Source organism: Stegostoma tigrinum, chromosome 3, assembly GCF_030684315.1.
Source record: "Stegostoma tigrinum isolate sSteTig4 chromosome 3, sSteTig4.hap1, whole genome shotgun sequence".
Lineage (NCBI taxonomy): Eukaryota > Metazoa > Chordata > Chondrichthyes > Orectolobiformes > Stegostomatidae > Stegostoma > Stegostoma tigrinum.
In genome coordinates, this window is record NC_081356.1 from 139,187,951 (window position 1) to 139,203,507 (window position 15,557).

Below are 15,557 nucleotides of genomic sequence, written 5' to 3' on the forward strand. Positions count from 1 at the left end.
GTGTATATGGATTTTAGCAAGGCATTTGATAAGGTTCCCCATGGGAGGCTCATTCAGAAAGTAAGGAGGTACGGGATTCACGGAAATTTGGCTGTCTGGGTACAAAACTGGCTGTCCAATAAAGACAGAGGGTGGTAGTAGATGAAAAGTATTCAGCCTGGAGCTTGGTGACCATTGGGGATCCATAGGGATCTGTTCTGGGACCTCAGCTTTTTGTGATCTTTATAAATGACTTGGATGAGGAAGTGGAAGGGTGGGTTAGTAAGTTTGCCGATGACACAAAGGTTGGTGGAGTTGTGGACAGCATGGAGGGCTGTTGTAGATTGCAACGGGAAATTGACAGGATGTAGAGCTGGGCAAAGAAGTGGCAGATGGCATTCAACCCAGAAAAGTGTGAAGTGATTCATTTTGGAAGGTCAAATTTGAATGCAGAATACAGGGTTACGGGAGGATTCTCAGCAGTGTGGAAGAACAGAGGGATCTTGGGGTCCATGTGACAGGGTTGTAAAGAAGGGGTATGGTGTGTTGGCTTTCATTAACAGGGGAATTGAGTTTAACAGCCGCAAGGTTATGCTGCAGCTCTATAAAACACTAGTTAGACCACACTTGTGTTTAGTTCTGGTTGCCTCGTTACAGCAAAGATGTGGAAGCTTTAAAGAGGGTGCAGAGGAGATTTACCAGGATGCTGCCCGGACTGGAGGGAAGGTCTTACGAGGAAAGGTTGAGGGAGCTCGGGCTTTTTTCATTGGAGTGAAAAAGGATGAGAGGTGACTTGATAGAGGTTTACAAGATGATGAGAGGCACAGATAGAGTGGATAGTCAGAGACATCTTCCCAGGGAGGAAATGGCTATTATGAGGGGACACAATTTTAAGGTGATTGGATCAAGGTGTAGGGCAGATGTCAGAGGTAGGTTCTTTACACAGAGAGATGTGAGCGCGTGGAATGCGCTGCCGGCAGAGGTAGTGGAGTCAGATACTGTAGAGACATTTTAACGACTCTTCGATAGGAACATGGAGCATGGTAAAACGTAGAGTATGCAGGACAGTTTGATCTTAGAGTAGGACAGTAGGTTGGCACAACATAGTGTACCGAAGGGCCGATACTGTGCTGTACTGTTCTTTTCTATGCTCTATGAGTCAAGAGGTGAGTTACTCGCCACGGTGTTCCTAGCCTCTGACCTGCTGTTGCAGCCAATGTGTTAACATAGAACATAGAACATTACAGCACAGTACAGGCCCTTCAGCCCTCGATGTTGTCGCAACCTGCCATACCAATCTGAAGCCCATCTATCCTACACTATTCCATGTATGTCCATATGCTTGTCCAAAGATGACTTAAATGTACTTAAAGTTGGCGAATCTACTACCGTTGCAGGCAAAGCGTTCCACTCCCTTACTACTCTCAAAGTAAAGAAACTACCTCTGACATCTGTCCTATATCTTTCACCCCTCAATTTAAAGCTATGCCCCCTTGTGCTCGCCGTCACCATCCTAGGTAAAAGGCCCTCCCTATCCACACAATCTCACACTCTGATGATCTTATATGTCTGAATTAAGTCACCTCTCAACCTTCTTCTCGCTAATGAAAACAGCCTCAAGTCCCTCAGCCTTTCCTCGTAAGACCTTCCCTCCATACCAGGCAACATCCCAGTAAATCTCCTCTGCACCCTTTCCAAAGCTTCCACATCCTTCTTATAATGCGGTGACCAGAACTGTACGCAATACTCCAAATGCGGCCGCACCAGAATTTCGCACAGCTTCGCCATAACCTCTTGGTTCCGGAACATCTATTAATGAAAGCTAAAACACTGTATAAGATAACAAAGTGTGGAGCTGGATGAACACAGCAGGCCAAGCAGCACCTCAGGAGCACAAAAGCTGACATTTCGGGCCGAGACCCTTCATCAGGGAGGCTAGAGTCTAGGCCCGAAACGTCAGCTTTTGTGCTCCTGAGATGCGGCTTGGCCTGCTGTGTTCATCCAGCTTCACGCTTTGTTATCTTGGATTCTCCAGCATCTGCAGTTCCCATTATCATTAAAACACTGTATGCCTTCTTAACAGCCCTGTCAACCTGGGTGGCAACTTTCAAGGATCTGTGTACATGGACACCATGATCTCTCTGCTCATCTACACTACCAAGAATCTTACCATTAGCCCTGTACTTTGCCTTCTGGTTACTCCTACCAAAGTGCATCACCTCACACTTGTCTGCATTAAACTCCATTTGCCACCTCTCAGCCCAGCTCTGCAGATTATCTATGTCTCTCTGCAACCTACAGCATCCTTCGTCATTATCCACAACTCCACCGACCTTAGTGTGGTCTGCAAATTTACTAACCTATCCTTCTACGCCCTATTCCAGGTCATTTATAAAAATGACAGACAGCAGTGGACCCAACACCGACCCTTGCAGTACACTACTAGTAACTGGTCTCCAAGATAAACATTTCCAATCAGCCACCACCCTCTGTCTTCTTTCAGCAAGCCAATTTCCGATCCAAACTGCTACATCTCCCACAATTCCATTCCTCCGCATTTTGTACAATCGCCTACTGTGGGGAAACTTATCGAACACCTTGCTGAAATCCATATACACCACATCAACCGGTTTACTCTCATCTACCTGTTTGGTCACCTTCTCAAAGAACTCAATAAGGTTTGTGAGGCACGACCTTCCCTTCACAAAACCGTGCTGACTATCCCTAATCAAATTATTCTTTTCTAGATGATTATAAATCCTGGTGATGGAAAGGGATAGGTATATACCACTGGGCAAGAGTTATAGCGGGGGGAAAGGCAATTACAATGAGATTAGGCAAGATTTAGGGACCATAGGATGGGGTAGGAAACTGCAGGGGATGGGCACATTAGAAATGTGGAGCTTATTCAAGGAAAAGCTCTTGTGTGTCCTAGATAAATATGTACCTGTCAGGCAGGGAGGAAGCTGTAGAGTGCGGGAGCCGTGGTGAAATCTCTGGTCAAGAAGAAGATGAAGGCTCATGTTAGGATGATATGTGAAGGCTCAGTTAGGGCACTTGAGGGCTACGAGGTAGACCAGAAAGACCTAAAGACAGAGCTCAGAAGAGCCAGGTGGAGACATGAGAAGTTGTTGGTGGATAGGATCAGGGTAAACCCTAAGGCTTTCTATAGGTATTTAAGGAATAAAAGAATGACGAAAGTAAGATTACGCCCAATCAAGGATAGTAGTGGTAAGTTGTGTGTGGAGTCAGATGAGATAGGGGAAGCGCTCAATGAATATTTTTCAACAGTATTCACCTTGGAAAACGACAATGTTGTCGAGGAGAATACTGAGATACAGGCTACTAGACTAGGTGGGATTGAGGTTCAGAAGGAAGAGGTATCAGAAATCCTTCAGAAGGTGAAGATAGATAAGTCCCCTGGGCCGGATGGGATTTATCCTCGGATCCTCTGGGGAGCCAGGGAGGAGATTGCCGAGCCTTTGGCATTGATCTTTAACTCGTCATTGTCTACAGGAATAGTGCCAGAAAACTGGAGGATAGCAAATGTGGTTCCCCTGTTCAAGAAGGGGAGTAGAGACAACCCTGGTAATTATAGACCAGTGAGCCTTACCTCAGTTGTTGGTAAAGTGTTGGAAAAGGTTATAAGGAATAGGATTTATAATCATCTGGAAAAGAATAAATTGATTAGGGATAGTCAGCACGGTTTTGTGAAGTGTAGGTCATGCCTCACAAACCTTATGGAGTTCTTTGAGAAGGTGACCAAACAGGTAGACGAGAGTAAACCGGTTGATGTGGTGTATATGGATTTCAGCAAGGCATTCGATAAGGTTCCCCACAGTAGGCTATTGTACAAAATGCGGAAGAATGGAATTGTGGGAGATATAGCAGTTTGGATCGGAAATTGGCTTGCTGAAAGAAGACAGAGGGTGGTAGATGATGGGAAATGTTCATCCTGGAGACCAGTTACTAGTGGTGTCCCGCAAGGGTCAGTGTTGGGTCCACTGCTGTTTGTCATTTTTATAAATATCCTGGATGAGTGCGCAGAAGGATGGGTTAGTAAATTTGCAGACGACGCTAAGGTCGGTGGAATTGTGGATTGTGATGAAGGATGCTGTAGGTTGCAGAGAGACATAGATAAGCTGCAGAGCTGGGCTGAGAGGTGGCAAATGGAGTTTAATGCAGACAAGTGTGAGGTGATGCACTTTGGTAGGAGTAACCAGAAGGCAAAGTACAGGGTTAATAGTAAGATTCTTGGTAGTGTAGATGAGCAGAGAGATCTCGGTGTCCATGTACACAGATCCTTGAAAGTTGCCACCCAGGTTTTCAGGGTTGTTAAGAAGGCATACAGTGTTTTAGCTTTTATTAATAGAAGGATCGAGTTCCATAACCAAGAGGTTATGGCGAAGCTGTGCGAAATTCTGGTGCGGCCGCACTTGGAGTATTGTGTACAGTTCTGGTCACCACATTATGAGAAGGATGTGGATGCTTTGGAAAGGGTGCAGAGGAGATTTACTAGGATGTTGCCTGGTATGGAGGGAAGGTTTTAGGAGGAAAGGCTGAGGGACTTGAGGCTGTTTTCTTTAGAGAGAAGAAGGTTGAGAGGTGACTTAATAGAAACATATAAAATAATCAGAGGGTTAGATAGGGTGGATAGGGAGAGCCTTTTTCCTAGGATGGTGATGGCGAGCACGAGGGGGCATAGCTTTAAATTGAGGGGTGAAAGATATAGGACAGATGTCAGAGGTAGTTTCTTTACTCAGAGAGCAGTAAGGGAATGGAACGCTTTGCCTGCAACAGTAGTAGATTCGCCAACTTTAGGTACATTTAAGTCGTCATTGGACAAGCATATGGACGTCCATGGAATAGTGTAGGTTAGATGGGCTTGAGATCGGTATGACAGGTCGGCACAACATCAAGGGCCGAAGGGCCTGTACTGTGCTGTAATGTTCTATGTTAATATCTCTTAAAGCCTTTTCCAACACTTTACCAACAACTGAAGTACGGTTCACTGGTCTATCATTACCAGGGTTTTCTCTACTCCCCTTCTTGAACAGGGGAACCACACTTGCTGTCCTCCAGTCTTCTGGCACTATTCCTGTAGACAATGACGAGTTAAAGATCAATGCCAAAGGCTCGGCAATCTCCTCCCTGGCTTCCCAGAGGATCCGAGGATAAATCCCATCTGGCGCAGGGGAGTTATCTGTCTTCACCCTCTGAAGGATTTCTAATACCTCTTCCTTGTGAACCTCAATCCCACCTAGTCTAGTAGCCTGTATCTCAGTATTCTCCTCGACAACATTGTCGTTTTCTCGAGTGAATACTGTCGAAAAATATTCATTTAGTGCTTCTGCTATCTCCTCTGACTCCACACACAATTTCCCACTACTATCCTTGATTGTGCCTAATCTTACTCTTAATCTTAATGTGGTGTTAAGTTTCTAGTCAATAGTATCCCTCAAGTGTTGATAACGGTGTTTTCAGTGATGATAACACCTTTGAATTTCAAGGCTTGGTGATTACATTGTCTCTTATCTGAGATGGACATTACATGGCATCTGTAACGTGCAAAAGTTACTACTAACCCCTTCCCGATAACTGGTGCTGATCGCTGTGCAATCACCAGCAAACATCCCACTTCTAACCTTTTGATGGAGGGAAAGTCATTGATGAAGAAGCTGAAGATGTTCGGGCCTCGGGCTACAGTAGAATATCTTTCCTCCTGCATTCATACCCCTTTGCGGTAATGACCAAATTATCATTTGCCTTCCTAATTGCTTTGTATCTGCATGTTAACTCTTAACAATGCATGGACAGCAACACCTATCTCCCTCCAGACACCTGCATTTCACACCATTTCAATGTTAAAAAAAATGTCTGTTTTGTTTTTTTGGAGAGAATAACTTCACACTTATTCAGATTACAGTCCATCTGTTATGCTCTAACCCATTCCCTCTGTCTCTCCCTATGTCATTGGTTCCTACCAATTTCTGACTGTTGTCCTCTTCTCTCCACATGCTTTTTGCCCTCTTAGTGAAGCCTTTTACTCTGGCACAGAAGACAACGAACATGTCATGGCAGATTACCTGGTCATTAATTCTGATGTCATAAGTGGCATTTTATTTTTGTAAAGATCCTGTGGTCTTTCTATATTTCAAATGTGGTTGAATTCCAATTGTCATCATTGTCAGTGAAGAGCTTTGGAAAGTCCCTCAATCTGGAAAAATGCTAATGTTAGGTGCTATATAAATCCATATTCTCTGTTTTCCCAATTTAATGAAAGAAAAAGCAAAACATTGCTGACACAAAGTAATCATGTTATTTCATTAAAGGAACTTGAGAGAGACTATGGATAAGGAACTAACATTGCTCAAGTACCTGTGACCAAGCTGGAAATGATGAGGGGCATCACAAGCATCTGTAACATACGCATTAGGATCTCTCCGGGGAAGGAAAAGTATTTAATCTGCCGAAAATTCATCTGATATTTCCTGAGGCAGAAACCAAGGATGACACCTGAGAGAAAGACAGGGAGTCAGAATTTATTGGCACAGGAGAGGGAGCTAATTTGTTAATGAAAAAGAAATAAATACTGATCTTGAGTTTGTAGTTATTAGTGAACAAAATTTAAATCATTTTATACTAAGCATTGCATTTGATTAGGGGTAATTCATTTTCAGAAATAGCAGGGGAACTTAATCCTGTATGTTAGCAGCAGCTTCGGTATCTGTGGCTCAGTGAGAAGTTGAGCTTAGTTCTGAAGTGGAAGGTCGTGCATTCAAATTCCAGAGTTTTGTTCTTGATGATTTGGTTTGCTCATAGGAGACAGAGGGTGGTGCTGGAAGGGTGTTTCTCAGGCTGGGAGTCCATGAGTAGTGGTGTCCTATGGGACTTGTGCTGTTAGTAATATACATAAGTGACTTGAATGTAAATGTAGGTGAGCAAATTTGCAGATGATACAATGGAGTTGTGGATAGTAGAGAAGGTTGTCAAAGGATATAGCAGGATGTAAATCAGTTGCAGATATGGGCAGAGAAATGACAAATGAAGTTTAATCCATGTAAGTGTGAGGTGCTGCGCTTTTGGAGATCAAATGTTAAAGAAAAATACACAGTTAATGGCAAGACTCTGAATAACATTGATGTACATAGGTATCTTGAGGTTCAAATCCATAGCTTCCTGAACGTAGCTTTGCACGCACAAATAGTAGTAAAGAAAGGTATGACATGCTTGCATTTATTGATCAGCGAATTGAGTACAAGAATCAGGATGTCATGTTGCAGCTTTATAAGACTTTGATTGGGCCATACTTAAGAGTATTGCATTCAGTTCTGGCTGCCACATTACGGGAAGGATGTGGAAGTTTTGGAGAGGGTGCAGAAGAGGATGTTGCATGGGTTAGAGAATATAAATTATAAGGAGAGGCTAGAAAAACTTGGGTTGTTTTCTCTGAAGCATCAGAAGCTAAGAGTAAACTTGATAGAAGTCTATAAAATTATGAGATGCATAAATTAGGGGTGAAGTTCGGAATATTTTTCCCAGAGTTGAAATGTCTAAAGCTAGAAGATATCATTTAAGGTGAGAGGAGAAAGTTCAAAAGAGATGTGAGGGGCAAGATTTTTACACAGAGAGTGGTAGGAGTCTGCAACGCACTGATGCGGTAGTGGTGGAGGCAGATAAAATAGGGGAATTTAAGGGACTTTTAAAAAGCACATGAAAATGCAAAGGATAGAGAGATGTGGACCAGTGACAGACAGAAGGGATTAATTTAATTTGGCTTCATGCTTAGCACAACACCATGAGATGAAAGGCCTGTTTCTGTGCTTTGCTGCTCTGTGTTCTATTGACTGGGTCTCCTTTAGTACCAGGGGCTCAGATGGGGCATAATTTGTAGGGTGCTTCCAGGAAGATTTCTTGAAGCAACACATAGATAGTCCCCCAACTTGGGAAGGAGCTGTATTACACCTTGTTCTGCGAATAAGCTTGACCAGGTGATCAAATTCTCAGTGGCAGAACATCTTGGGAACATTTATCATAATTCTGTAAATTTTAAGCTAGTTATGGAAAATAATCATATTGGTCTTTGGATGAAAGTGTTAAATTGGAGGAAACCTAACTACAATGGTATTAGGCAAAAAATGGAAAAGTTGGATTAGTGTCTGCTGTTTGTAGGTATATCCACATTTTACACGTGAGAGTCTTTTAAAATCTAGTTGAGCACAATTCAGGATCAGCATGCTCCAGTGATGACGAAAGACAAGGATGGCAAATGTTGGACGACAAGACGTGTTGAAAGTATAGTTTGAAATGGAAAGGAAATGTTGGTAAGGTTTAGGAAACAGAAATAAAATAAGACCTTGAGAAGTATAAAGGAAGTAGAAAATTAAAAAGAAATTAGGAGGGTTAGAATATAAGGAGATAACGCCGAAGAAGTTCATTGCATGCAATGAGCCTGCTCTGCCATAGAAGGGACCATGAAATGTCCTTAGCAAGTCAGATTAAGGAGAATCCCAGGGCATTTTATACGTGTATTAAGAGCAAGAGGGTAACTAGGGAAAGGGTAGGCCCTCTTAAGGACAAAGGAAGGAATTTATGGATGGTACAAGAGAAAGTGATGAGGTCTTTAATGAGCACTTTATATCAGTATTCACCAAGGAGATGGACATGGATGATGGTAGGTTTAGAGAGGCGTTTGTTGATAGTCTAAGACATGCTAATATGAAGGTCAAAAATCACACGACACCAGGTTATAGCCCAACTGGTTTATTTGAACACACAAACTTTCAGAGTGTTGCCCCTTCCTCAGGCGATGCTCTGAAAGCTCGTGTGTTCAGTTAAAACTGTTGGGCTATAACCTGGTTTCGTGTGATTTTTGACTTCATCCAACCCAGCCCAACACCAGCAGCCCCACATCATGTTAATATTAAGAAAGAGAAGGTGTTGGGTATGTTGAAACATATTAAGATAGGTACGACTCCAGGGCCTGAAGGGCTCTATCCCGAGATATTGAAGGAGACAAAGGTCTGAGGAAGGGGTGCCGGACCCAAAATGTTAACTCTGATTTTTCCTTCACCAACATTGCCAGACTTGCTGAGCTTTTCCAGCAACTTCTGTTTTTGTTCCAGAGACAAAGGTGGAGATTGCTGAGGCCTTGACAGAAATCTTTTTATCCTCTTTAGCCACAGGCAAGGTCTTAGAGGACTGGGAAATAAGAAGCCTTATTCTTTTGCTTCAGAAGAGCAAGAGGGATAACCCAGGAAATTGTAGGCCAGTGAGACGTATGTCAGTGGTGGGGAAATTATTGAAGAAGATTCTTAGAGACAGGATTTACCTGCATTTAGAGAAGAATGAATTCATTAGGCATAGACAGCATGGCTTTATGCAAGTGTGGATTTGTCTCACAAACTTTATTGAGTTTTTTGAGGAAGTGGCAAAGCTGACTGATGAGGGTAAGGCAGTGGTATTCTGAAATGTTAACTCCGTTTTTTCTCTGTAGATGCTGCCAGACCTGCTGAGTTTTTCCAGCAATATCTGATTTTGTTTCTGATTTCCAGTATGTGCAGTTCTTCTTTTTTTATGTTAAGGCTGTGGATATTGTCTACATGGACCTTACTAAAGAATTTGGCAAGGCTGCTCATGGCAGACTGGCCCAGAAGATTAAATTACGTGGAATCTCTGGTGAATCGGCAAGTTAAATACCAAATTGGCTTGGCCATAGAAGATAGAGGGTAGTTGTGGAGGTGTGTGTTTCTGACTGGAAGTCTCTGACCAATGGTGTTCCACAAGGATCAGTACTAGGACCTCTGTTGCTTGTACTATATAATGATTTGTATGAAAATGTGGTTCGATTAGTAAGTTTGTAGATGACATGAAAATTGGTGCAGTTTTGGATAATGAGGAAGGATATCAAAAGATGCAGTCGAATATAGATCAGCTAGGAAGCTGGGTGAAGAAATGGCAGATAGAGTTTAATTTGTGCAAGTGTGAGGGAGGTCAAATTCAAGAGGAAAGCAGACCGTAAATGGCAGAACCCCTAGGAACATTGATATATGGAAGAATCTTGGGGTGAAAGCCTATAGTTCCCTGGAAGTGGCAACACAAGTCAATGAGGTGGTAAAGAAGGCGTAGAGAGTGTTTACCTTCATTGATCAGGGCATTGAGTCTAAAAGTTGGCCAGTCACTTTGCAACTGTATAAGACTTTGATCAAGCCACATCTGGAGTATTGTGCACAGTCTGGTCGCTGTACAATCAAAAAGATGTGGAGGCTTTGACAACACCGATGCATGTGGAACACCACTACTAAAGATCTCTGGTTAGATAAACAATCCTCCGCAACTACCCTCTGCAGCTATATAAGGCCAGCTTTGGAGTATTGAGTACAGTTCTGGTCACCGCACCATAGTAAGGATGGTAGAGGCTTTGGAGGGAGCAAAAGAAGTTTATCAGGAAGTTATCTGATTGGTTGATTGGTATGTATTAGCTATCAGGAGAGGTTGGACAAACTTGGATAGTTTTTGCTAGAATGTTAGCGCCTGAGGGGCAACCTAAAAGAAGTATATAACACGATGAGAGGTACAGATAGGGTGGATAATCAGAATTTTTGTCCCAGGTTGAGAATATCAAATACTAGGAGGTTAAGGTGGGAGTGGGATAATTTGAAAGAGATGGGGGAGGAAAGGTTTTTTTTTACACAGAGGATGGTGGTAGCTGCCTGGAATGAGGTGGTAGAAGCAAGCACTGCAGCAATGTTTACCCAGACACATGAACAGGCAAGAAATTGAGGGATACAGGCCATGTGCAGGCCGATAGGACTAGTATGATGGCTGGCACAGACATGGTGGGTCAAAGGGCCTGTTCTTGTGCAGTACTATCTTGTGTTCTAATGGGGTTGAGAAGCTCATTGGCCATGATCAAATGGCAGATCAGGCTGGATGACCTAAATAGCCTAATTCTGCTCCTATATCTTATGATCTTTCTTATGGTCTTCTGGTGATGTACCCACTGTGGTCTGTGGGATCCTTTGATGCTCCTGACAGTCTGAACAAGCACATCTTCAGGAAGTGCTGTCAGTTAGATCAGCTTGAGCAATGGCTTTGGAGCTGAAGGATCAGCAGGTAGTGCTGGTGTGTGTCCGTGGGGCTGGGTATGATGTGGATGGCTTTTTTTTTAAATACGGGTGACCCTGTACATTCAGGATTTCTGATCACTGGATCCATTTCTGCCAACGGCGGGATGTTTATAGGTCTGACGGGTTGTAACTGAACCAGGATGAGACCAAAGCCCTGTGGGGATGTTCATCCAGCTCTACGCCTTGTTATCTCCAATTCCTGCTCCTCTGATGCTGCTTGGCCTGCTGTGTTCATCCAGCTCTACACCTTGTTCTCCAGCATTTGTACTTCCTTCCATCTCTATTAGCCCTGTGGGATGTTTGATGTAATTGATGGCATTTTAAACTAACTTGTCCAGGAAGGTGCAATAGGGATTGATGCATTGACAAATATAGAAAAGAAGGCAAGTCAGTAGCAGGCAGAACATTTTTAGTCAAGGTAAGGCACAAGGGAGCACAGCTGTTTGGATCACCTTTAGTTTAGTACAAGGGATCTTGTAAGTAACTGATGAGGTGAGGATGCTGATTAACTCAGGGGATGTGATATCATTGCTATCACAGACACATGGTTGAGGGAGGGGTAGGACTGGTAGCTCATTATTCTAGGGAGGATGAAAAGGAAATTCTTGAGCGTGTTACCTGGGCTGGAGTGTCAGCTTTGAAGTGAAGCTGGATAGGTTCAGTTGTTTTCCTTAGAACAGAGTTGGGTGAGGGGAGGGCCTGTTTTACAAAATTATGAATGGAACATAGAGTAAATAGACTTACCACAGGAATCAATAACTGGAAGAAATAGGCTTCGGGTGAGGGTAGAAGCTTTAGAGGATATTTAAGAACAAATTGCTTTCAATTTGTGTCTATATGGAACTCACAGGTTAAAAGGGTGGTCGAAGTGGGAACTATCACAACATTAAGTATTTATGAAAACCAAAAGAACTGTGGATGCTGTATATCAGAAGCAAAAACAGAAGTTGCTGGAAAAGCTCAGCAGATCTAGCAGCATCTTTGGCGAGAAACCCTTCCTCAGAGCATATGTATGAGCTCTTGAAAGGACAGAAAGGTACAAAGCAACAGGCCAAATGCTGAAAAATGGATTAGAAAATCAATAGATATTTGATGAGTGGCCTATTTTCATGTTGAAATAACTCTGACTCTGTGTCTAGATAGATGCAGATTGTTTTTTTTCAATAATTTTTTAAAAACATCATTCATAGTATATGGGGATTGCTGTCTTGGGCAGCATTTATTGTCTGTCCCTAACTGCCCAGAAGGTCTAGATTCACATGTAGTTTATACCAAGTAAGGATGGCAAATTTTCTTGACAGTGTTTAGACTAGCTTTGAATGCCAGACTTTTTGCTGAATCCTGATTTCCACAAAGCTATGTCTGAATTTCTAGCCACCTTCTTGTGTGTATATATAGAACATAGAACATAGAACATTACAGCACAGTACAGGCCCTTCGGCCCTCGATGTTGTGCCGACCTGTCATACCGATCTCAAGCCCATCTAACCTACACTATTCCATGTACGTCCATATGCTTATCCAATGACGACTTAAATGTACCTAAAGTTGGCGAATCTACTACCGTTGCAGGCAAAGCGTTCCATTCCCTTACTACTCTCTGAGTAAAGCAATTACCTCTGACATCTGTCCTATACCTTTCACCCCTCAATTTAAAGCTATGCCCCCTCGTGCTCACCGTCACCATCCTAGGAAAAAGGCTCTCCCTATCCACCCTATCTAACCCTCTGATTATTTTATATGTTTCAATTAAGTCACCTCTCAACCTTCTTCTCTCTAATGAAAACAGCCTCAAGTCCCTCAGCCTTTCATCATAAGGCCTTCCCTCCATACCAGGCAACATCCTAGTAAATCTCCTCTGCACCGTTTCCAAAGCTTCCACATCCTTCTTATAATGCGGTGACCAGAACTGTACACAATACTCCAACTGCGGCCGCACCAGAGTTTTGTACAACTTCACCATAACCTCTTGGTTCCGGAACTCAATCCCTCTATTGATAAAAGCTAAAACACTGTATGCCTTCTTAACAGCCCTGGCAACCTGGGTGGCAACTTTCAAGGATCTGTGTACGTGAACACTGAGATCTCTCTGCTCATCTACACTACTAAGAATCTTACCATTAGCCCTGTACTTTGCCTTCCAGTTACTCCTACCAAAGTGCATCACCTCACACTTGTCCACATTAAACTCCATTTGCCACCTCTCAGCCCAGCTCTGCAGCTTATCTATGTCTCTCTGCAACCTACAGCATCCTTCGTCACTATCCACAACTCCACCGACCTTAGTGTCGTCTGCAAATTTACTAACCCATCCTTCTACGCCCTCATCCAGGTCATTTATAAAAATGACAAACAGCAGTGGACCTAACACCGACCCTCGCGGTACACCACTAGTAACTGGTCTCCAGGATAAACATTTCCCATCAAATACCACGAAGACTATGCTGGGCTGTGAGGGACAGTGTTTGTTGGGGGAAGTGGGATTAGTTTAGAATTGGGACAAGGTTGTGGGTACAAGGCAGGTTAGTAGGAATCGGTTTTGATTAACAGAGACTGGAGAATGATTGGCTGCTTTCAGGCAGAGGCTGTTAATCTGTCAGTAAAGAGAAGACAATGATCAAGAGGCATTATCAGTAGATTACAAATCCAGAGATCCAGGTAATGTTTTGGGGTCCTGTGTTTGAATCCCACCAGGACATGGTGAAATTAGGCCTCAAGGACAACAAATCTAGTTGAAGTGTCTCATGATGACCATGCAACTGTTGACAATTGTTGGAAAACCCATCTGGCTCACTGCTGATCTACAAGGATGTAAACTGTTGTCTTTACCTGGTGTGGCCTACATGTGACTCCAGACCCACTGCAATGTGGTTGAATCTTACCTGCCCTGTGGGCAATTAGGGTTAGATAATAAATGCTGAATTGGCCAGTCATAGCCCGCAAATAAATAAAAGAGAAGCAAGTGGTGAAAATCCAGAGGAGGAAATGGATGCACAGCAAAATGATTTTGGTTTGACGTATTTTACAATACTAACCAATGACCACAGCCACCACAGTGAACAGCACAAATCCATTGTCCTTCATGCATCTCTTCACATCCTCCTTGGAGATCCTCTGAACTTTTCTCTTAGCTAATGTTGTTCGTTTGTGTAAGCCCTGCTGGATTCGGTCCATTGCCTTTACAGCAGGAGCCTTAGCTGGTGCTGTTTCTACTCACTCACACAAATCTTGAAGTGGGCGATCCTGCTTGATCCAACAAGCTTGAAATTCAAACCACTGCAGGCAGACAGCTGTAAGATCAAACCAAAGAATTAAATTAAATATAGGACTCAGTACTCTGAAAGGATATTTTCAATCACCAATCATGAAAGACAGTTGATAGATAAATACATCAGAGATAATGGGAACTGCAGATGCTGGAGAATCCAAGACAACAAAATGTGAGGCTGGATGAACACGGCAGGACAAGCAGCATCTCAGGAGCATAGTGCTCCTGAGATGCTGCTTGGCCTGCTCTGTTCATCCAGCCTCACATTTCGTTGATAGATAAATACTATCATGATGTATGTGCGGTACAGACTAACACAGCCCAAGGCTCCTCAATCACCAATCATCAACTCCCGTCTTTAACACTAAATTAGAGAATAAAAGAGCTCAGGAGCAAGAGATGTAACTTGGTATTTATGAACAGAAATCAAGAGTTATTGTGGTGTGACAATTTTGATGCAAGGGTTAGGATCTGATTTTGAGGATCACACACAACAAAAATTCATATGACAAAGATAGAATGGAAGCTTTCGATGGTTGGGTCAGATGGGCAGAAAAGTACGAAGGATAAGAAATTGGTGAAAAGGTTACTGGGAATTGACAGGTATAAGGGACTTAGTGACTTACTCCTGCTCCTATTAGTATGTTAATATTTTTTGTACCTTATAGATGTGTGAGGTGATGCGTTTGTAGAGGTAAAACAAGGCAAAGGAATGCAAAATCAGTGGGAGAATGCTGAGAGGTGTAGGGACAATGAAACACCTAGGGTAACACAGTGTGGAGCTGGATGAACACAACAGGTCAGGCAGCATCAGAGGAGCAGGAAAGCTGACGTTTTGGGTTTGGACCCTTCTTCGGGAATGGGGGAGGGGAAGGGAGCTCAGAAATAGAGAGAGGAGGAGTGGGGCTGGGGATGGTAGGTAGGATGGTGACAGGTGAGTGCAGGTAGGCAGTGGTGGGGATTGGTCAGTGAGGTAGGAGGGACAGATAGGTGGGAGAGAAGACGGACAGGTTGCATCAGGTCAAGGAGGCGGGGATAAGAGGGAGGTTTGGACATGGAATGAAGTGGGGGGTGGTGAGATTTTAAAACTGGTGAATTCCACATTTAGGCCATTGGGCTCTTGGCTCCCAATGGATAATATGAGGTGCTGCTCCTCCAGTTTGTGAGTGGAGTCATTGTGG

General features: G+C 43.3%; 1 protein-coding gene across 4 annotated transcripts in view; it reads right to left on the bottom strand.

Annotated features, from left to right (window-relative positions):
* The window catches only part of LOC125451014 (excitatory amino acid transporter 1-like), a 140,761-nt gene extending 126,479 nt beyond the window's left edge, over positions 1 to 14,282 (bottom strand). For 3 of the 4 annotated variants that reach the window (XM_059645055.1, XM_048527639.1, XM_059645053.1), the window contains exons 1-2: positions 14,144 to 14,282; positions 6,358 to 6,495 (exon numbers count right to left, since the gene is read on the bottom strand). In XM_059645055.1, the coding sequence (XP_059501038.1) occupies positions 6,358 to 6,495; positions 14,144 to 14,282 (277 nt within the window). The remainder of the gene's footprint in view (positions 1 to 6,357; positions 6,496 to 14,143) is intronic. The other variant, XM_059645054.1, reaches the window with a different exon arrangement.
* Between the last annotated feature and the right edge of the window lie 1,275 nt (positions 14,283 to 15,557).